The 22,623-nt window shown below is 42.8% G+C and overlaps 1 protein-coding gene across 1 annotated transcript in view; it reads left to right on the top strand.

Annotated features, from left to right (window-relative positions):
• Positions 1-22,623, top strand: part of App (amyloid beta precursor protein) — a 220,432-nt gene that overhangs the window by 77,683 nt on the left and 120,126 nt on the right. Inside the window, exons 4-5 of the mRNA XM_051150165.1 lie at positions 19,273-19,385; positions 21,726-21,919. Coding sequence (XP_051006122.1) covers positions 19,273-19,385; positions 21,726-21,919 — 307 coding nt within the window. The remainder of the gene's footprint in view (positions 1-19,272; positions 19,386-21,725; positions 21,920-22,623) is intronic.

The following is a 22,623-nucleotide window of genomic DNA, read 5'->3' as shown; positions in this document are numbered from 1 at the left end:
TCTGAAACCTCCAGCTGTATCCAAATATGTATTTTAGACAAAGGAGAGTTTTACTAAAGTTAATTCCCGCAAAGACATGACCCAATAACAAGAGTTAGATTGTCTTACACATTGCCATATTGAAATTCAAAACATTCAAAACAAATCTTGAGAAAAACGCTTGTCATTCCTGGCATGCAGCCTCCTGACCTCTGTCTCAGATGAGCGACTCTGCATGGCACTTAGCTGAGTTCTTGCTGCACCGTGTGTTTGCCTTGGAGTTACTTGGCTCTGCAGAATCTCTCATTGCTTGTGAGATGGGGAAGTGTATCTTGTTGCCTTTGGCACTTTTCTCCCATGGAATGGATGGCTTCCTCCCCAATGGAAGCGTGCTGGTGTTCTTGTTTCCTTTATTATTTTTGATACTTTCAGAACCAGAGAATACGATCTGACTTGATCGTGTAAACATCTTATCACATACCATGTGTGCAATTCAACGCACATCATTTATCATCCCTCAGGGAGGTGGTGGGTTTTGTTTTTGTTTTTGCTTTCTTCCAAACCCTTTCCATTTGAATGACTTCTCTCTTCATGGTATAATGGATCCGCTATTGAAGTTGGCACACTTCTGCACTTGTGTTTGACTAGCAATGGTGCAATATGTTGCCTAGGACAAATCACTGTTACTTTTTTAGGGCAAAAGTGCAGTTAGTAGGGTAATCCAAAAGAGACATTAGAAGTTGAGCTACTAGGCGACATGTCAGTAGGCCTCTAATACCAAGGAAGATACCCTAAACGTGTAGTAGTAATGACCTTTCACAGAAAGAGAAATTAAGTTCTGATTCTCTGAATTTTGAATTTGATAGTTTTAATAATATTTTAAGACAAGTCTACCTATTCTTCTAGATGGCTGCTTCTCTGAATGATCTACAGATATCTCAGTCTTTTTTTTTTTTTTTAGATCAAGCAGTGTGTATTTGGCTACCTGACAGTTAATTGTACCAGAGCTGTTCTGTCAACTTATGCTCAATAAATTTTTGTTGTTGTTGTAGCTATTGTTGTTATTGTGTTTTTTAAAGACATCAGCCAATTGTAAAATATTTAGGAATGTTAAGTAATGCCACCAAACTTTGAAAATAGGTCAAAGGAAGGAAGAACATTTGTTTTAGATTTTAAGGATGCTTTTAATGTCTAGAAATCTAAATATGGGAATCCAGAGACTTTTGCATTCCCACATGCATGTAACAGTTTTCAGTTTTAATATGATGAATTAGGTATTGTACTTCCTCATAATAGATCTACAGAGTACTCTTTAAAATACAATTTTATGAAGGTTACTGAAATTGAATTAACAAAGATACTTGACTGATAAAATACTGCTGCCCAGGACAGATGGTTGGGCTTTTAAAATAATTTTCCAAAAATAACTTTGCGAATATAAGAAATGTTATGACAATAACAGTGAGTCTAAAAGCTAGGTTAAAAGTCATTTTAATATCATTAGCAGTGGGTGCTATGGCCAAGCATGATGACAAGGATGCAGAGGCAGCCAGATCTCTGTGAGTTTGTGGCCAGCCTGATCTACAAAGCAAGTCCTGGACATCCAGGACTATAGTAGAAACCCTGTCTCAAAAAACAAAAACAAAGTAAAATAAAATAAAAATAAAAGATCAAGCACAGGTGCTTGGCACAGAAGCTCTTGATGTTTTTCTTCACAACTGGGATAAATTCTGTCCTTTATTGTCATGGTAGTCACCAAGTCACCAAGTAGCTCATTAAATGTTCTGGTTTTTTTTTTTTTTTTCATGCCCCTTGATGAAATTTTAGTTCTTCTTGATGAAATGTCCCAGGGGGCCCCCTTCTCTTTGCCTCTCCTCTAATTCTCTCTGCCTGTGCATCTTCAGTTTGGGCTTTGATCCCTAATGGAGAAAGGAAGCCCCAAAGCAACAGCTGTGCCAAGGGATAGCAGCAAGTGCATGTTGCAGAAGAGTGGGGGATGTCCCAGAAGTGGGGCTCTTGAGGATGAGGTGACACTCATGCATTACCTGCTGTATAGATTCAACCTGGCCCTAGTGGGGCTTTAGGATCCTCTCACCGAGTTTGGGAAAGATAGAGTGCCTATGAAAGTATAGAAAATTAAGCAAATTTTAAAATGTAGGCTCTTATTAGTTTTAGCGAGGGAAAAAAAACCACAAAATACTGCCAAAAAACCATCAAGAAGTTATTTTATTAAAACACAGACAACAGTGTGAACAATTTTGTCAACTGTGTTGTTGGTCAGCTCTCTGTCAATTTACAAGGAGAAGGCTCTTAGTTTAGTTCAGTGCACAGTTGTTTGGCTTCATTGTTTTGGTCCTATGCTGAGGTAACATATGGTGATGGGATTACATGGTACAGCAATGCCATTGCTCATGACCAGAAAGAAAAGAATCACCAAAGAGGAAGCTGGGGACGGGGGTGTGTGTGCCTCTCAACTCTGTTTGAGGGCAAGTCCACCAATAACTTAACCTGCCCTCCATCGGCTCCATCTTTCAAGCCTTCTCCCACCTCTGTGGAAGAGTCCCTGAAGATGTGAACTTCACTGCCTATCTCGAAGCAGTACCACATAAGGCTGTGCTGGTGGTAATGTTGGTAGACTTAAGCACGGCACCATCTCCCACAGTGGGGCACCTAAAGTGGAGAGATCAGAAAAGTAAGTCTTTCCCTAGTCACCATTGCTGTTCGCTTGCACGCCTATCCATCCCCTTCATAAAGGTTGCTTACAGGAGCATGTGTAAGGGCTTGTTTACAGGACTCTCACCAGTGGCTACATCACTCAGGAAAATGTCTCATCTCCCCAATTTTAATAGCAAACAACTAAGAGGGTATCATGTCAGGAAAGTATTACGTCAGTGAATTTGAGAGTCTGCTTAGGGAAAAGAATAATTGTAGGGCTATATTAGGAACAAATACTTCATGGTGCTGAAGATTAACAATGCTTTCTTACGATGCTTTTGCGTTTGGAGATAATTGGTTTCTGTGTGAAATGTAAGCGCTTTGGTGATTAGGACTTTTGTTCGCTCAGTGAAAACCCCCAGAGCTTAGAACGTGTCATAGCACTTCCTTTCTATTTGTCAGGATATATTGAAAGAATGAATTGAAGATTTAAGTGGATGCTGGGGTGGGGGTGGGGGCTGCCTCTTGAAAGGCAGATGACACGGAGTGGAACTTCTCCTGCCAACCACTTCCCAAGATGACAGCAGGTGTCATTTACCTTAGTCAACCTGTGCCGATCAACACAGAGAGGGAATTTAATATTAGCGTGATCATAGTCAATACGCCAGGAAGTTCCCCTATATTTTTACCAGTTGAATGACTTGATCTTGGTTTTCATCAACCGCCATTGCTCTGATAGTAAGATTCTAGTCAAAATTCCAAGTTGAGTCTAAATCTATGGGTACCAATGCATGTTTGTATTTTAAAAATCTATTGTTGGGGCTGGAGAGATTATGGCTCAGTAGTTGAGAGTACTTCAGATCCAGTACCCTTATGGACGCTTATAGCTGTCTGTAACTCTAGTTGTAGGGTTTCTAACACCCTCCACGTGCACACACTCTGGCATACAATACAAACATATACACCAAACAAACAAATATTTTTTTAATTGGAAAAGAAGGAAAAAGTGTGTGTGTGTGTGTGTGTGTGTGTGTGTGTGTGCTCATAGTGTGTATACATGGGTGTTTGTGTCATGGTACAGATATGGAGGTCAGAGAACAATAATTTAGAGTTAGTTCTTCCCTTCCATTATTAGCTAATTTTCAATGATGAAAACGAAGTCACCGGGCTTGTGTGGCAAGCATTTTAACCTCATGAGCTATCTTGCCGGCCTGCATGTGTGTACTTTCTTCCAGACATTCTTTTTTGTTGTTGTTGTTGTTTTGTTTTGTTTTTGTTTTTCGAGAAAGGGTTTCTCTGTGTAGCCTTGGCCATCCTGAACTCACTTTGTAGACCAGGTTGGCCTCGAACTCACAGCGATCCACCTGCCTCTGCCTCCTGAGTGCTGGGATTAAAGGCGTGCGCCACCACACCTGGCTTCAGACATTCTTTAGTCATAGCTCACCTTTGACTTCATGAAGACCTTTGCCCTAGCGGCCCTTTGATTTCCTTTATCAGTAATGTCTAGGCTTCTCATATTTTCTCTGTTCTTCAGAGAACCCTTGGCCCTCACCTGAGTGGGCTGATCCCGTGCACTTCATGAGCTTCTCAATTCGGCCTCCTTACGTGGTGCATGATGGTTACAGGTCCTGTGAGAGCCTTGGAGCCTTTGGCTTGCTCCATAATGAGCCATTATCAGGAGTTCATCTCTTCAGCTCCAGTTATCTGTGACACCACTAGCTCTCTGAACGCATTTCTGTCCTCTGTACTTCACAGTGCTATCAGGTTCTGTTGAGTGTAGTCTTCTGCTTATGTCTTTGCCATATTGTTCCTTCTGTGTATTTTTTTTTTTTTCATTCTGTTTCCCATCGCAGGCTCGTGTACTGCTGTCCACTTCAGAAATCCTAAATACTGGTGCTTTTCTACAGCACCTCTTCCTGGTTGTTCATCTTATACAGAACACATACTTGTCTGGAAATCCTATCGATACACTTGTTTTCCTAAGGCTGTCCTGAGGTATGCCGAAGGCCAGGTTTCCTCTGTGAGAGAGTCTCAGATTATGTGTGGTCTGGGGTACTGGCTCATAGATTCCGTGAACACTTCAGGGAAAGTGTGTGCCAGTTCCTTACGAATAAATGGTGAGCAGTGGATAATATAACTAAAAGGTTCGCCTTTTCCCTGCCAGGAGTGAGGTCCTGGGCTCGAGCTCTAACACTTCCTAACAAAACAGCATTAATAAACGATGATTTTGTGATTTATTTTTAGGTTAAATGGATCATGCTTAAAGAGTATGCTATTATTACCACTTAATTTATTGCTGAATACCATTTGAGATGATTAAAAAAATTTGGCACAGGCAAAGAATAGAGTTGTTCTCAGTCTTCTGAAAAATATGCAGGTAGGGGTGGGTAGGTGGGTGAGTATGGGGGCAGATTTTACATGTACACTCCCCTAGCCTGATTCCTTCCCTTCATCAAAGTCTCCTGGACTCTTGGTTCTTTGCATAATTACTAATTAAAACCAAGAGCTCTGCTGCCAGTACCTGGCAAGCATTCTTGTACTGAATTTTAATATATAATGTGTAATTAACACCTTCTTCAATTTTGACTTCTGAAAAGCATTTTGGATACTTCCATATAAATAGAAGACTTGTTGCAACATATCTCTTTAAAATATAGATATCTCTATTTTAGAATTTTGTTATTCTGTGAGGAGGAGAACTTAGGCTTATGCTAAAACTAGTAGCTTAGAGACCAACAGTATGGCTCCGTGAGTAGAGATGCTTGTGCACAGGCTGGGAAAAAGCTGAGTTCAATCCTCAGATCCTGGAGAGAAATGACCCTTGAGAGTTGTCCTTTGACCTCCACATGTGTAGTGACATTCGCTTGCCTGAGCGTGCATGCTGTGTGCACATGCAAATCAAAAATGTGAAGTTATAGCTGGAAGGAGGAGAGTTAAATCATCTGTAAGGGAAACGCAGAAGGCTGCCTACTGTAAGAGGAATGCCAACGAGAGTTGCCTAATGAGCCAAGAATGACCAATGCTTAAGATTCAGGAAACCACACATATGACCTATTATTTATTGTTGTAGTTGAATGTTCGGTTGACATGGGACTTGTTATCAAAGATGTCCTTTGTACTCAGCTGGCTTTTTAAAGAGATAGGCTACTGTGTAAGGCTTATAAAGTGCAGGTTTTCAGGCGTCTATATACAGAGCCATCCCTCCTGCCCTAGAAACTGAAGAAGGGCTTGGAGATAGCTAAATGGCTCGAATATAATCCCAGGATCAAATGAACATGTAGATTGTCATGTGACATTGAGTCAGGGCAAGAGTAGGAAGTGACCTTTGGCTTAACTTTCCTCCCTGGTAAGTGACCTTAAGGACACATTTCTACAATTTACACGTTACTTTAAACTTAGATCGCAAAGCCCTTCTAGCCAGCTAATGTAAATGCTCTTGGAAGGTCTGGCTCATTCACACTTTCCTTAGAAGATTTTACTAATTATTGTCAGTTCCTCTCAATGCTTTTCCAAAACCACACATTTCTGGGATAAAACAACTCAGATCCTCAGGACAACTTTCCTTGAACGTGCTTTTTAACCATCATTATCAAGGCAGGAATCAGACTATTTGAAAGGGGGATACCCCCTTTAATTCATTGTAAGTCTTAGCCCCATAGTGTATGCCTTTTTAAGTGTTTAAATGAGAGATTTAAGTTCTTCAAACACTCTGCCTGTATCTTTATTTTGAGAAATGCTTTGTTTAAGTGCATTTAAAAGGCTCGGTTTTGCTTGCCCAGAGTGCTCTCTCTTCAGAATATCTGCTCCCTGGAGAAGTAAGCCAAAGTTAGTCTTTTCATGTGACTTTGGATTGTTGACCTGGAAGACTTCAGGGTAAAGGAATGGGCTTTGGCACTGTTCCACTGCTTTCTGCCTGAGTACCCAGCCTGGAAAGGAAGGCGTGGCTGACCCTGTGCAAAGGTGAGGATGGGTGGACTCTGAAGATGTCTGAAGCAGGAATACACCTTCATTCGATGCCCAGCTTTACAGAGGAGGAGAATTCTAAACTGCTGCATGCACGAATGTGCCTAATGTGGTGCAGCTTGTTATGATGCATATTTAAATTATTTTGCATATTCAAATGATTTTTACATCCAAACAAATGCATCCATTCTCTGCCTGGCGAGTAAAAACTGAATGACACTTGTGCTCCCTCTGAAAGGAACAGACATTTTCATTATCAAATTCAATCAAGCAGAAGAAGTGGCAAAAGAAACAGAAACCTCCATTTATTTACATCTGTGATCGAAGTTGTGGTGATAAGAGAAGATTATTGCTGCGTGACACAGGAATTTTGTCAGCTTGGAAATAGTCTTTCTTACTTAGGTTATGAGTACAAAGACAACAAAAAGTCTCAACTTATACATGTCTCCGTAATTCACTGCAGATATCCCGAGGGCCTGTGCGGAGAGAGGAGCTATGTGTTAACGTTCCATATTCCCTTTAGTCTTGAAAGCCCTTATTTATTCGTTGTAAAAGCTTAACTGCTGGCTTTATGTTCTGTTAGCAGAGATTTCCCCATCCTCCTTAGATTTTATTTGCATCAGCAGCTGTAGACATAGAACTCACTTGTCATCATACAACGCCGCATTAAGAAGTGAATCAGACTCTTCCAGGGGGATTTGCTGCTAAAGCATAGTCAGGGATCCACCTTTTGAAGCCCTAATACAATTATTTCTTGCCCAAACCTCCCTTCGTAGAAGTCCAGAAATTCAATTATTTCAGCTCTCTCAGGAGTGATAAGCTCCAGGAAATTGATTTGCAATAATGAAACTAAGCCTTGTTTACAAATCTGAGAGACAATTTCTAAGACCAGCGTGGCACAGTGACAGAAAGAGGTTCCCGATTATCTGTGGGCTCGTCCTCTTTGAAAAGACCGTGTTTGTAAGAACACAACTCGGAAAGGATATGGGTAATTTCTAAAAGAGCTTGATGAATCATGATACCCTGCTTTCTTTCTAATTCTATTAGAAGCTGTTTTGCACATCCCTCGGTGTGCTGCCAGGACAATTGTGAATCCTACTTCTTTTTTCTGTCCTTTAACAGACCTCTGCAAGCTGACAGTAGTGTTCAGATGCCCAGTTAAGAGCTGTGCCAGTTTCAAGTGGTGTGGCCCCATTTCTTCCTAGTTGTTAAGTGCTGTGGCATCTTTTTTTTTTTTTTTTTTTTTAATTCTCTTCCTTCTCCTTATAAAATATTTGAACCAATAAGAAATGAGCCAGTATTCCTTGTGTACAGCCATGGGATTTGAAAGGTTGGTTGGACACCCGGATTCTAGTACATTTCCTAAAAGCAATGACCTATAGGTAGATGTGTCAAGCCTGTGACTAGACATGTCAAGTGGAAGGTCAGCCTTGGAAGAGTAGAGAGAGGTTGTGGAATCCTGAGGCATGGGCCGTGAGTGTCCCCGAGTGACAACAGAAGATGAACAGATAACAAAGGACAGAGCTTTATGTCATCAAAACTATTAAAAGACAAGACGGGGAAGCGGGGTAGAAAGGACAAGCTGAAGATAGAAAACCTGCACGTACTGTCTGGACTGAGGGAAGCAGGTTAAGAAGACCAAAGGGAAGGTGGACAGTGGTTTGATAGCGTGGTCAGGGAACCTGGGGGCCGAGACCAAAGCGTTTGTTGTGGGCCTCGAAAGAACAGTTGCTGATGGCAGCGTGCGGGGCCAGGGGGAAAGGGTTGGAAAGAGTAAGGCAGGGTCTGGAGAGGGCAGGGCGGGAGCTCTGGCAGAAACCCCAGACTAAGTGCCTCTTTCTCTCTTGATTATAGCCTGTTCACACAGGGGGTTCTGAATATGGGTGTGGAAGAGCAGGCTATGTACTTTTGCTTCCCGGTATGCTTTAAGGTTCTGCTAATGACCGGTAGTTGACTCCTTTCGCTGTACCTCAGCCTAGTTGGCGTTTTGTAAGTAATTATGTGTTTTATCTTTTTTCTTTGTTTAAAGCATCACATATAACTCTAATTAATTACGTCTGTTTTTTTTTTAAATGTGGTTTTGAAATTTTTTAATGAGGTAGGAAAAAAAAAGGGAAAGTGTCAGGAGAAAGCAGACAATAAAGATATTTGTGTTTTCAAGAACCAATGTCATTTAGGAGGGTGTCCCTGTAGCGTCTGCTTTTCAGCTCCTAGGAAACAAGGCTGGATTCAGCCAAAGGAGGCTGAGGCCTGGAGGAAACCACCCTAGGCTTCCACATCTGAATTAGTCACATATCCATAAATATATAAAGTATAACAGCAGAGCTGTAGCAAGTGCAATGGCAGGAAGGCAAGTTTGCTGATAAGTGCAGTTTATGGAAGTAGCAAACCGAATCCTGGAGGTACCTCTCAGTGCCTGAACTTACCTGGAGGTTATCAATGCACAGTTTTACTCAGGTTTAGTCTCCTGTTTCTCTGCTAAGCCTGTCTTGGGCTTTGCATGTTCCCCATCATAACCCCTGCATGCCTGCACGTGACTCACGGGGCCTCAAAAGATATTCCTGATCTTTAAAATGCTATGCAAGGTTTCTTGTGCTCACTGCTGGCCACCAGCCACACGTGGCTGTACTGCAAGCTAGTCCAGACGGCTTTGCAAGTCTAAAGGCGCACCATGTGTAGGAGAGTGGCGCGACGGGATAATACAGCATGCTTTCGTAACCACTTTTGTAATGATTTCATACTGAAAAGGCAAAATATAGAATACACCAGTATAAATAAAGTATGGTACTAAAGTCAACTTAATATATATAAAAATATGGGAAAATACATACTGCTTTTTAAACGTGGCTGAAGCCACACATGTGACCTACTTTATGTTTCTGTTGGAGCAGGCTGCCCTTGGTTCGGCAGCACTGCGAGCAATATGCCTCATTTTGCGTATCCTCCATGGACGCGGCCCCAGGGCAGGGTGGCATTTAGTGGCACTCAGTGACGTTGAATATTCACTTACAAGAGCATAAAATTATGCTAGGTTTTCATTTTTGTTTTTGTTCTTCTTTGAATTTCTCTGGTCAGTAAGCTTTTTTTTTTTTTTTTTTTTTTTTTTTAACATTGTAACTCTTAAATGCCACGATCAGAAAAATCCCACACTGAAAAATGGTTTCATGCACAAAATTATGAGAGGTATTGTAGGAGGGTCAGCATAGTCCCTTCTGTAAGCCCAGCACTCTGGAAGTTGAGACAGGAAGGTTGGGTGTTTAAGACACTGGAAAAAAAATAGAAATGCTGAATAAAATGACTGGTAGGCCATGCATATAGAGTATATATGAAATATAAATGTATGTCATATTTGAGTCTCATTCACAAGATAATTTTATGTGTATGCAAGTTCTAAAACCCGAAATCGAAACAAAGCCGTTGGATAAGAGAAACAGAGTTTTTATATGGAATCACCACATGCCTCTTGTTGTGTTGGCTACAAATCTAGAAGTCTCTTTTACGGTTTATTTTATTTTTAATTTGGTGCATGTGTGTGGATGGGGATGTGTACCTCACACTAAGACTTCACATAACAGAAATGTATCATACATATTTTCAAAACAAAAGCTGAACTCATTACACATAACAAAAGACCAGCGGTGGTCAAAACCAAGACTGCTATCACTGCTTAATGTAGTTAAAAAGAGGCAGCAGAAACAGCGTATATCAGGAGCTTACCTCACTCAACTTTCTTGGTAAAGAAGCCAGCAGGGAAGGAACTCTGTACTGGGAAGAAAACTTTTGGCTGATAGTTAGGGTCCATCACCGAGCCTCGTCAGACGTGAGGTTTCTTATCTATGACCAATTAGTTCCTTCCTAAGAAAAAATTGAATTTGGACAGCAAAGAATTTCCTTTATTGTTCACAGATATGTGATTTAAAAAAAAAAAAAACAACTTTTGGACTCTTTTAAAAGAATTTGAATGGCATATGCTACAACACACATGTGCGTGCATGCACACACACACACACACACACACACACACACACACACACTATTTTGCTTAGAAAGCTTCTAGACAAGTCCTGCAAGCTAGAAATAAAGTGAAACCATTCTAGCACCAAATTTTGTCAGCCATAGTAATTTCATATATGCTTTTCGAAGATCACAGTATTGATGAGGTGCCAAATAAGTTTATAATTACTTTGTAAAACTTTATGGCTGGGGGCTAGTGATGTATGCCCTTAATCCCAGCATTTGGGAGGCAGACGAAGATAGATCTTTATGAGTTTAAGGCCAGCCTCGACTACAGAGTGAGCTCCAGGAAAGCCAAGGCTACACAGAGAAACCCTGTCTCAACACACACACACACACACACACACACACCAGAAAACCAAACACTAAAGAAACAAAACCAAAAAAGCTTCATGCGTGGACTTTTTTTTTTTCTATTTGGCTTTATATTTGTGACAGTTTTAGATTTACAGCCTAACCCCTCCTCCCCTGCAAAAAAAAAAAAAAAAAAAGAGCCAGGAAAAAAAAAAAAAAGGATGGTAGTTGAGAGTTGAGGCGGCTTCCATAGACATTCTGGCTGGCTGGCTTCCCCGTGGTGACTGCCCATCTTAATATAATGCTTGCTCCAATGAGGCAATCAGTTTTGATGTGTTTTTAGCGGGAATCCACACTCTGTTTACACTCCCTTAGCTTTTGTCCAGTACTCCTTTTCTGTTCTAGGACTCCGTCCAGGGAAACATTGTTTTGCGTTGAAACATCAGAGAAACTTCAGCTCCCCAAGCCTCCCCTTAGCTGTTAGTCTCTCAGTGACCTTGACAGTTTGGCCCAAGTATGGAGTTTTCTCTTGCTTTGCCTGTTTCCTGTTCTTGGAGAATAATACAAGAATCCAGTATCTAGGCATTCTGCCCTGATTGCTACTGACATCCGCTCGTCCCTCTCTATGCTTGTGTTCTGCACTGTTGTAGACGCTGCCATAGCTCTCCATAGTTCTGTTGGCCTCCGGAGGCGTTTGCCCTTTGATCCAAACCTCCTCTGTTACCAAGTGGACCGTTCTACCTCCTGCTCTCATCTGTGTACCCTCAGTCCCCTGCGAGGAGCTGGCCTTCACCTTCTTTGCCTCCAACGTTCACTTCGGAATGCACTGATACCAGTATCAGAATTACAGCACCTGTGTGAAGCTTTTAAACATCGTCAAGTTGTTAACCATTTTTGGTCACTGTAGTTTGAAAAATATCCTTATTATTCCAAAGACCAGTGTTGTTTATAGAGAGGTTCAGTTAGCTTATTCCTTTCGAATACACATCTCACTGTTTTTTGTATTCATGAGTGAGTGTATGTCTGCATATGGTGTGTATGTCTGTCTGAACTCACTTGGATAAGTCTGGAAAGAGCTAAACAAAACTTGTAGTGCTCACATCTTTTGCTTTTAGCTTGTCTTGAGCCATCCACTGAGTTTCTGCCATCTGTCAAGGAGTTCTCTAAAGAAACCCATCTGCCAGCTATTGTAATAGTTACAGTGACATGCTGTTTGACAGCGTTGTCACTTTACCCAACCGTGTAATTTAGTCACGTGTTCTTCTTGAGAACCCAGAAGTGACCCACGCGATGAAGCAAAACTCTTGTCACCTGCAGAGTGGCTTGAGAACCATTTTGGCCACTTCCCGCCATAGAAATGCCTCCCAGAGCAGCTTCCCAGCTTGTTGTCAGCCTGTGCAAGTTAGAGGATGTCAGTACATTTTCCAAGCAAATATGAGTAAAGCTTTCCGTGGGCTGTAGTTATCATTTTGATATATACATGTGTAGTAGTGTACATAAGTATGGCATGGTTATTTGCTTGTTTTCATATTTTTGAGGACAAGTGAGAAACAGCTGATGTTGTTCATCCTCTTCAGTGTGAAGGGTCTTCTGCTTGGCACAGTCGGAAGGAGCAGGCTTTGTTTCTTCTCTACGAGATCCCTTAGAGTTGAGCGTCAGTCTCCGCTCGTCATCCTGATCTGAGACATGGTTTCTTCTCTCATGGATAATTGCAAGAACCCCAACCTAATCGGCTTCCTTCCATCCATCCTTGGCCCCTATGATGCTAATAACTGTGAAAACCTCAGGTCTTGCCGTGTTTCTCCACAGTGCTGTTCAGTTTTGTAGTTGAAAGGCATGCGGCGTGCCCTCACCCACCCCATCATCTCTTGCAAATTATTCTCTGAGAATTCTCCACCCTCTGTTCTTGTCTGAGCTCATCAGCATGCATTTGCTAGGGACTCTGCACCCCTTGCTCTGTGGCTGGAATGTTTTCTGACTGACTTAGGAGGCTTTTCTTTTCTTTCTTTCTTTTTTTTTTTTTTTCCTTACTTCCAACTTATTCAAGCATCCCTGTCACTCTCCCCACTCAGTTAAATTCTACATCCTGTCCCTGAGACTAGTCCCTGCTCCCATCTCTCCACATTTTCTCCCTAATATTTCTTACCAGCTAACAGTTTGTTCTTTAGCGCTTCCCTCTCGAATGCTTTTTCACTGTGTCTTTTCTGCCTTTCCTGTTTCCTCAGCCCTAAGGGAAATGTCACTAACCTGAAGTGAAGAGGTGAGTCTGAGATCCAATGACCGATGGTTTGGGGAGGGCTTCTGAAGATATCTGGACTTCGTCAGGAGCCGCTGCCAGTCGTGAGATTTGGAGGCTCCTTGCTGTCATCTGGGGACTCTGCTCCAGTCTGTTGACTGGTGCTGCTACTTATCATCCCACAAATGATAGCCCAGTGTACACTAGCACCACTTCACCTGTGAGGCTGCCATAGAAAGGATTAGTACATGTGCCCCTGTTTCCCTCCAGCTGGAACATCTGTTGCAGGAGTACCGACGGGTACATGTTGCTGTTTTTACTACTGTAGCTATTACTAATATGAGACATGGCCGGCAGGTAGTTATTAGGGAAAAGGTACTAGTTATCCATAGTGCCCCTTTGCTCTTGAGAGTTTCTTGAATGACTCATGGAAACTAACTCCTTTCATTCTCTTAGGTCTACTGTTTCCTGAATGTGTGACCTGGTTGGTTACATGTATTCTCTTGCCCCCTCTCAGAAAACTAAAAGTGTGATTATTGTAGCTGCCTCTTATCACAAGGTTCTGCAGCCAGTGGGAGAAGCTGCTTTGAATTCCTAAGGAACGTTCCAGGATACTGCTCAGAGTTCCTGAAATTCTCATGTCACCTAGCTGGTGAGGCAGGCTCATTCACATACATGAGAGCGAGGCTTTGCCATTTTCAGTTATCCCAGTGCCAGCTTCCCCCCCACCCCCTTTTAGAAGATCATCTCCATCCAGCTTAGGAGACAAGGATGGCGGCAGAAAATCCAGTAGCCTTCAGACCTCTTGGTTTGTTCATTCCTATGATTCTGGCTGCTTATTTTACCCTCGAGAACTCACAGAAGTGGGTGTGGATGGGTGCGTGCGTGTGTGCGTGCGTCTGTGCCTGTGAGTCCATGCACATGTACGTACATAGAGGTCAGGGGACAACCATGGCTGACGTTGCTCAGGTACTCTCCACCTTATTTTCTGAAATGGGGCTTTTCATGGTTGGCGTTCTCCAAGCACGCTATGTTGGCTGGCCAGCAAGCCCGGGGGTGGGGGGGGGGTCTCTTCTTCCCCTGCTCTGGGATTATATCATACCCAGCTCTTTTTTCTGAGTGAGTTCTAGGGGTCAAACTCACAGGCTCGTGCTTGCAAGCCAGGTACTATACTGCCTGAGGTCTCATCTTACCCCAGCTGTAATATTGTTGTTTCTGTATGAGATCACTTTGCCTCAGAGGATAAGTGTATGTCAACTTTACCTTTGAAACCAGAAAGCCATCTGACTCGAAAATATTCTCAGTTCTGAGAAATTTTACTGAATTGCCTCACACTGGTTCCGTCTTATTTCTCCCTGTGGGGCGGACGGGTGGGGTTTCCTCGTGTCTCTGGTAGTGGATGTTTATGCTCCTACTTCTTCCTTTCCCAGGATAATATTTTCGGGGGAAGGCATACTACAAAAACTGGAAATGCATCCTTGCTTTTGATCTCAAAGAATTGGAGAATCTGCTTTTCGCCTGCTTCGTTAGCCATTACCACTTTTTTCTTCCTCAAAGACTTCGTTCTCTTGTGCAAAGGTACCAATGTGCTCAGTTGGAAATACTTCCAGGCTCCCTTGCAGCTCAATTTGGGAGCTAATGCAAGGAAGAATAAAAGCAACCAGCCAAACAAACAAAACCCGTGCACTCTGCTGGTGGGGGTCATCTAGAGGAGGGAGTGTCTCCCTCCCTAGGAACACTGGGAAACTTCATGGCAGAAAACCTCCAATGCTTGGCCTGTTCTGCCTGGAGAATGGGCTTGAGGTTATACATTACCCTGGACCACAGAGCATGAGAAAATTTGTTTAACACTGGCAGTACGGAAAGGTCTCATGGTGTCACACAGTCCCACCATATTCAAACCACTGTCTAACACGTGCTAATTGGTGCAGCGGAGAATGGATTCCCAGCCAGTTTATTTGGCTTACTGTATAATTTTAGTCTAGTTTTATTTTTAATTGCTACATTGAGCACATTGTAGATCATAACATTAAAGTATTTCACAGGTTTAGAATAAATCTTTTTTTTTTTTTTTTTTAAATAAAAGCCAAGGGAAACTGGCCAGATAAACGACCGTGGCCAGTGTTTAAATGAGTCACGCTAACTTGCTTGGAGGGTAGAGAGCATGGACACCCTGAATTTCAGCTCAGTTCTGCAGTCTATTGGCTCTAAGAGCAAGCCACTTGTCCTGGACTTCTTCCCACCTGTCTACAAAATGAGACAATTTAGGCCAGACACTTGTTCTCATAGACCACCAGCGAGCCGTCGGGTAGAAGCCTGCAGGGTCCCTATTGAATTCGACATCTTTGCATACTTGCCAAGACTTCAACCAAGCAGCCAGCTCCACATTTTATTTACGTTAAAAACCCTCTCTCCACTGAAATTTGCATGTGTGCTTTAAATATGAAATTTTGTTTCCACATAAAAACAGTTTGCATGGCTACCAGTAAACATGCCCAGTGTATAGGGCAGACTTTTCTATTTAGAGTAAATGGTGCCTGATTTCCTAGACAATATGAAGACATGAGCATAACTTCTCATTGTAGGTCTTCATTTGTTTTTGAATATTGTCCTTCTTCATCTGAATTCTGTTAAGAAATTTTTGCACTTTAAGGATGAATTGACAACCTAAAGCATCCATAATTGAGTATGGAAACCCTAGGTTACGCCTATCACAGATATAAAAAAATCAATAAATTTTAATTTTCATATTGCTGTAAGTTTACATCAAAACACACAGATTTCCTATAAAACTAAACTCTGTCCTAGCATAGACTTTTTTTTAATGAATTTCTTACAAAGTTGTGTAAAGGCTTCAATCCTGTCAGTGCTCAAAGAATTTTTTATTGTTTGATCTCATCTTTACTTATGTGTTTGTGGGTATCTGCACGTGAAGGCAGATACTCACAGAGGCCAGAGCTGTTGGATCACAATGGAGCTGCAATGTGGGTGCTAGGAGCTGAACTCAACAGCAGTATGCCCCTTATCTGCAGAGCCATCTCTCTAGTCTTCTCTCTCTCTCTCAAACTTTGGGAGAGATTTTTATAATTTAACCTCTTAGCCTTCCTGATGAGTAGCATTCTAATAGGCTTCCTCAACCGTCAAAGGAAGATAAGAAGCGCTGTCCATTGCTAAATTTCCTTTTAATGGTAGGGCAGGATGAGCTTGCCCTTTTGCCTTCTGTTTCGAGGGCATTTAAAGTAACTAGTATTATCCTTTGCTAAGGCAGTTTCCTTTAGCTATAGGCAATATTAGCAACTTACACTTATCTTTGCAGTATTAAGTAAAATACTTGCAAATTTAAAATTCCAGTATCCTTTTAAAATAGAACAAACAGCTGTTAGAGTGCACTCAGTGCTGTGGCTGCACTGTGGACAGGCGGAGTATTGTCCTGAAATCGGTGTCCTTCAGTGGCTGGTTCAGCATTGCAATTTAGCCATGGACAGATGCAAACAGATGAGTTTGATTTTGTTGCTGCCCACTAATTTTTCTATTTGTACCCAAAGAACTCATTTAGGCCACGGTCCAGAACATCTTATATTTGCTTTCGATCTTCTCACAAATGGGCTCAATATTAATAGTCTTAGGCCAGGCATTTAATCTTTCCAACGATTACTTAGGAAACAGAAAAATGTCACTTAGTATTTTGGACAGTTACAAATATGGCTGGTTATGCTAACTAAGGAAGATGGCTGAGTTAAGGCCCGTGGTCACGCTGGCTTCCTGTAGCCTTGTCCTGAATTACCCCAGTCATTAGGTGTTCTTCCGGCAGCCAGGATTGGTTACCTGCCCTCAGACACCCTGAGTAGTTCACCTGGGAAAAATGTGTCCATCTAGGGGGAAACTGGCCTTTTATTTGAACTCTCTGACATTTCTGAGTCGGTTGGTTTATTGTTGTCATTTACTTTTTTTTTTTTTAAATCACTCTATGTAAGAGAAAGTATGACACCATTTGCATTGCTGTTTCTTTCCGTATAGTTTGTATCCGTTTAGCTCTGGAACTAGGTTCAAATCTCCTGAGGTGCACGTTGCCATAGGCAGGTTTCTTGGTAGAGGTTTCTCACTAGGGAAATGGATTTATAGGAGATGACCTCATGGCTCTGTGGAGTGAGATGCATGATGCTCACATTGCTTTATTTTTTCACAGGTGTGAAGTTTTGAACTGCCTGCTGTCCCCTCCCTCCCTCCTATCGCCTTCCCTCCCTCCTTCCCTCCCTCTGTCCCCCCTCACTCACTCCCTTTCTCTAGTATGAGCATATTTTCCAGAGCTGTGTCAGGGATAGGGGTGTAATAATGTGATACTCAGCGTTAGTCATCAGATTGAGAGAGTCTAGAATCACCTGGGAGGCGGTCCTCTGCGCATGCGCGTGGGCGGGCCTCTGCGCATGCGTGTGGCTGACTATCTTATTATGGTAACGGTGGAAAGCCCACCCACTGTGGGTGGCACTGTTCCCTGGCCAGGAACCTGGAGTGCATATGTGGAAAGGGGGGAGCTGAGCTGCAGGTTGCATTCATCGTTCTCTGCTTCCTGGTTGCGGATGTGATGTCACAGCTGTTTCAGGCTCCTCCTGTCTCTAATTCCCAACCATGATGGACTGCACCCTTGAACCATGAGTCAAGATAAGCTCTTTCTCTCTCAGGTTGTGTTTGTCAGAGAATTTTACATTTATAGCAGAGAAGTTCAGATGATAAATGAGATATTGTCCATACATTGTGAGGCTTCCCTTCATGGTGTCCCCCTCTCTCATCCACTGAGACTAACCTTTAGTGTTCCTTCTACGTGAAGACCCTCCCTAGTGCACCCAGGCAGATTCATTCACCGTGCTGGCCCAGACTTGCTTCAGTCTAGTACAGAATTTAACCTCTTCATTGTTCAACAGATATTTATTACTTATTGTGTGCAGATTTTGTGCTAAAGTATAGGGATACCACAGTGAAAAAAAACCAAGAGAGATTAATTTCACAGCTTATGTGTTATTTCCCTCTGTCTGTCTATCTATCCTCCTGGTGAGTGTGTGAGTGTAGGCAGGGTGTTGTGTAACAGAGATCTGCAGTGCCAGCCATGCCTAGGCACATTTCACATGAAATGTAGAGTTCAAAGAAAACAGATTCTATAATTGGAATGCAATCAATCCCTGCCATGTATCTTATATAAACACATACATAATACGCATTGTGTTTGTATAAATTGTTTGAGGCTTAACATTTTAAAATGCTGTAGTCTCTAATAGTTTGCAAGCAGTTTAAATTTTCCGAAATACGCCATGGCTTACGCCTTTAATCCCGGCACTCGGGAGGCAGAGGCTAGGCATACCTCTGTGAGTTCGAGGCCAGCCTGGTCTACAAAGAGAGTCCAGCACAGCCAGAGCTGTCACACAGAGAAACCCTTTCTCCAAAAAAAAAAAAAAAAAAAAAAATTATTTTCCAAAATGCAGAAATAGACATAAATATTCATACTGCTCAAGATGAAGCTGTCCATTTTTATATTTTATTTCTTCTTGGCAATGGATATCAGTGATTTGTTGTGCAGCTCTTATCTGTAGAGGCAGAAACTGAGATTAAGTAAGGGAGAGGGCAGTGGGACTATGTAGGGAACTTAGAACCATCAAGGCCATATGTGCAAGGATGCTATAGACACAAGGTCGCAGTTGCAAGGAAGTCAGAGGTTTAAAGAGGCTGACCCACCATCCTAAAGATCCTGAGGTCTTGGTGGCATTAAAAGCTGGGTGTGTTATTTGACCATGTCCCCTGGATGGGGAAGCCTGGTGGCACTCAGAGGAAGATTAGCAGGCTACCAAGAAGAGACTTGATACCCTATGAGCATATACAGGGGGAAGAGGTCCCCCTTAGTCACAGTCATAGGAGAAGGGAGTAAGGGAAAAATGGGAGGGAGGGAGGGAGGGAGGGAGGGAGGAATGGGAGGATACAAGGGATAGGATAAGAATTGAGCTGTAATATGAATAAATTAATAAAATATATTTAAGAAAAAAAGCTGGGTGAGTTCTCTGACCCCCATCTAGCCTTTGTGTCTCCGTGGTGAGATCAGTAGCTGCACACACAGAGTGACACAGAGCTGCTTTCCTCTCTTGCAGTTGGTGAGTTTGTAAGCGACGCCCTTCTCGTCCCGGACAAGTGCAAGTTTCTCCACCAGGAGCGGATGGATGTTTGCGAGACCCACCTTCACTGGCACACAGTGGCCAAAGAGGTAACCAGCCTGTGACTGCTTTTTTGCAGGGAGATCTCCTGGGGGGCATACAAAGGCATTTTTAGAGGGTTGTTGAAGGCAAACCAGTTTCGTATGGAAACTATGTACAAGTAACATACGCAGTTTAAAAAGCGAGCTTACTTTTTAGAGTTTTGTTTGGTTGGTTGGTTTTGATTTTTGTTTTTGCAAGGCCACTGAGCAGAAATCCCCTCGAGCTGCTGTGTCCCTTGTCTGTGTACATGTTGGTGCTTCTCTACCCACAAACAGTTAAGTAGAAATAGAGTTCACTAGTTATTTCTTTGGGCCACATTTTTTCAAGTGAGCAAGAACTGTCATCTGTAATAGGTGTGTCCTTAAGATGCACATCTTTTTCAGTTTATTTTCTTTCGTTGTGTTTGTCCCATGTGGTTTGTATAATTTAACTAGCTACTGGTGAATGCAGTGGTAGGACAAAGAAGCCACATGCCCAACACCACCTCTAAGGCCACAGTCAGTAAGTCATACCCCGCCCCCCCACCCCAGGTTTGTATTCACTAGGCTACCCTGCCGCCTTCCTTTCCACAATGAGCGACTCTGCAGCTGTGTGCCCAGCCCTATGCTAGCAGCCACTGCTTTGAGCTAAATCAGTGGAATGCTAAAGACAGTGGAGTGCAGTGTCACTTTGTAAATTACCACCCTCAAAACCGCACTGTCCCTTTGCTAGAATTACAGTGTTTTTCTCCTAAGTGATTGTGTCTAGATGGTGAAACCAGTGTTCCAGAAGTAGGATCCTTTATCTCACTCAGGAGTTCACCACTAGGCTCGATTTTACATCCCTGTTCCTTCCTAGGAACATGCTCTCTTGTCCTAGCTGTAGGTGGCACCACCATTGGCTCACGGCAGTCCAAGACCAACAGTATGCTACACACTCTACAGTGGACAGGGCAGCTCCAGCCTGTAACGTTGCTTTTCTTTTCCTCGCTGCCAGGCATTGAACCCATGCCTCCTGCGTGCTGAGCCATCGTCCCTCTCTGACCTTAATCCTAGTCCTGGTTTCCAGTTTGTGTTTTGAGATACAAAATAGAGTCTCACTTGGAGGCTCAGTTTGGCCTTGAACTCACTCTATAGTTCAGTAAGGCCTTGAACTCACCACAGCCTTCCAAGTAGCCAGAATTACAGGTCTGCCCCACCAGACCTGGCTCCTCTGCAAATTATTTGATACAGAAATGCCAACCCTGTTGTGATTCAAGAATGAAAGGGGGAAAAAAAAGATTTAATATTATTTTTACCTTTCCTGAGATAATGTGTTCTGAGTCACCGTAAACCAAAACTTTCTTTACATAAAAATGATTTTGGAAGTTGAGCTGCCTGGGCTTAAAGCCGACCACCTAATTTGAAGCCCAGCTTCTCAACTGATAGCCTCGGTTTGCATTTCTTCTGAGTTTTCAAAGGAAAACTACGTTGCTACTAAGAAACAAGAAGCTGTTGGTTCCTGTGAGATTGAAATACATTTTAATATCCTTACTGTTTCCTCAGGCATGTTGAGTTATTAATCTTTTCTCTGTCATCGGAAGACAGTTTCTCAGTTTTCTCTTAACGTCAATTTATGCAAAATTAGCAGATCCCAGGCAATCAGAAAGATACAGAAAAAGAAGTTGTGAGTTCTGATTTCTCTGTAGCTGTGGGGGACAGTGTCTTTCTTTCTGGGACTGGGACTGTGGGAAATGACCCAAGAGACAGAATTTCCAGAATAAGGTGGAACCAAGTGTAAGAAACCTGCTTCTAGGTTGCAGGTCAGAGTGGGTAGTGGATGTAAGGAGACCTCAGCTCCTGACAAGCCATCACAGCCCAAAGCATCAATTAATCCCCCATGTTCGCTCCCATGTTTAACCCCTCTTGAACCAGTTTCCTTTTAACCTTTACTTTGTAAACATCACAATACATTAAAAAATTTAGGTGTATTTTATTTTATGCATATGAGCATTTCGCCGGCATTTATGTATATGCCCCAGGCACGTGGTTGGCGTTCACGCAGGCCACAGAGTCAGAGGAGGATATTGTACCCCATAGATCTGGAGGTAGTGATGACTGCGAACCATCATCCTGTGGGTTCTGGGGGATGAATCAGGATGCAAGAGCAGCAAGTGCTTCTTACCACTGAGCCATCTCTCCAGCCCACACATCCAGATAACAATATGACATAAAACACCAGGCAGCCCATGCTGAAGACTAGGTTCGAGATGCATTCGGGCAGCAGGTTCTGAAACTGGTTCAGAACGCGTCAGTCGGTGCCGACTGTCCTGGCTGAGGTTACAGTTTGCACATCTCTGCACTCTCACCGTCTCCTCCTTCCTTTTGAAGACATGCAGCGAGAAGAGCACTAACTTGCATGACTACGGCATGCTGCTGCCCTGTGGCATCGACAAGTTCCGAGGGGTCGAGTTTGTGTGCTGCCCGTTGGCTGAGGAAAGCGACAACATCGATTCTGCTGATGCGGAGGAGGATGACTCTGATGTCTGGTGGGGTGGAGCAGACGCCGACTATGCAGATGGCAGGTAAGGCTGCTGGACCATCTCATACAGAGCGTTTGTAGTCTGTGAGTGCATCTTTCGGTCTCACCCTGGAAAGATCCCTCTCATCCCTGTTATACTTGCTGATAGCAGGAAAGTCTAAGCCTGAAGTGCTGCTGTGATTGTGCTACTTAGTGTTCGTGTTAGAGGTGCCATCAGGAAGTAACGTAACCATTACAGTGTACTGTCCAGAAGACTGATTGAAGCCAACTAATAAGCCGCTCCTTGGTAGTTCTCGCAGAAAGCGGAATGCGAGATGAGTGCTGCGGCATGCTGTTTTTAGTCTGTTACTTGGAAATACTTATAAACTCTCTTTCATGACCTCACTACAACTTTTTGTTAAGGAAGATTTGGTTTGTGTTTGTATGTTTACTTTTGGGGATTTCTTGTTTGGTTTTTGAGAGGCCCCTCCCCCTCCCCCACCCAACTATTTTTTCCTTTGTGTAGTTCATAAATGCTTGCTGAAGTTCTTTAACTGTCTTCAGTTTCACGATTGCTTATAGACATCTTTTTTTTAACCTTCCCTTCCTTGGGATCTTAACTCCTTCATTCATGATCTGACCCCACTTTCACTCAAGGACACAAATATCCGTATTCAAATTGAAAAGCTTTGAAACTAGAGTTTCTGAGTTAGAAATATGACCCGATTCAGGCTATACCATCCCCAAAATGTGAGGCTCGTGTTTCCC

The sequence above is a fragment of the Acomys russatus genome, chromosome 8 (genome assembly GCF_903995435.1).
Source record: "Acomys russatus chromosome 8, mAcoRus1.1, whole genome shotgun sequence".
Lineage (NCBI taxonomy): Eukaryota > Metazoa > Chordata > Mammalia > Rodentia > Muridae > Acomys > Acomys russatus.
The sequence above is the reverse complement of the archived record's forward strand: the minus strand, read 5'-3'. Positions and strand labels throughout refer to the sequence as shown.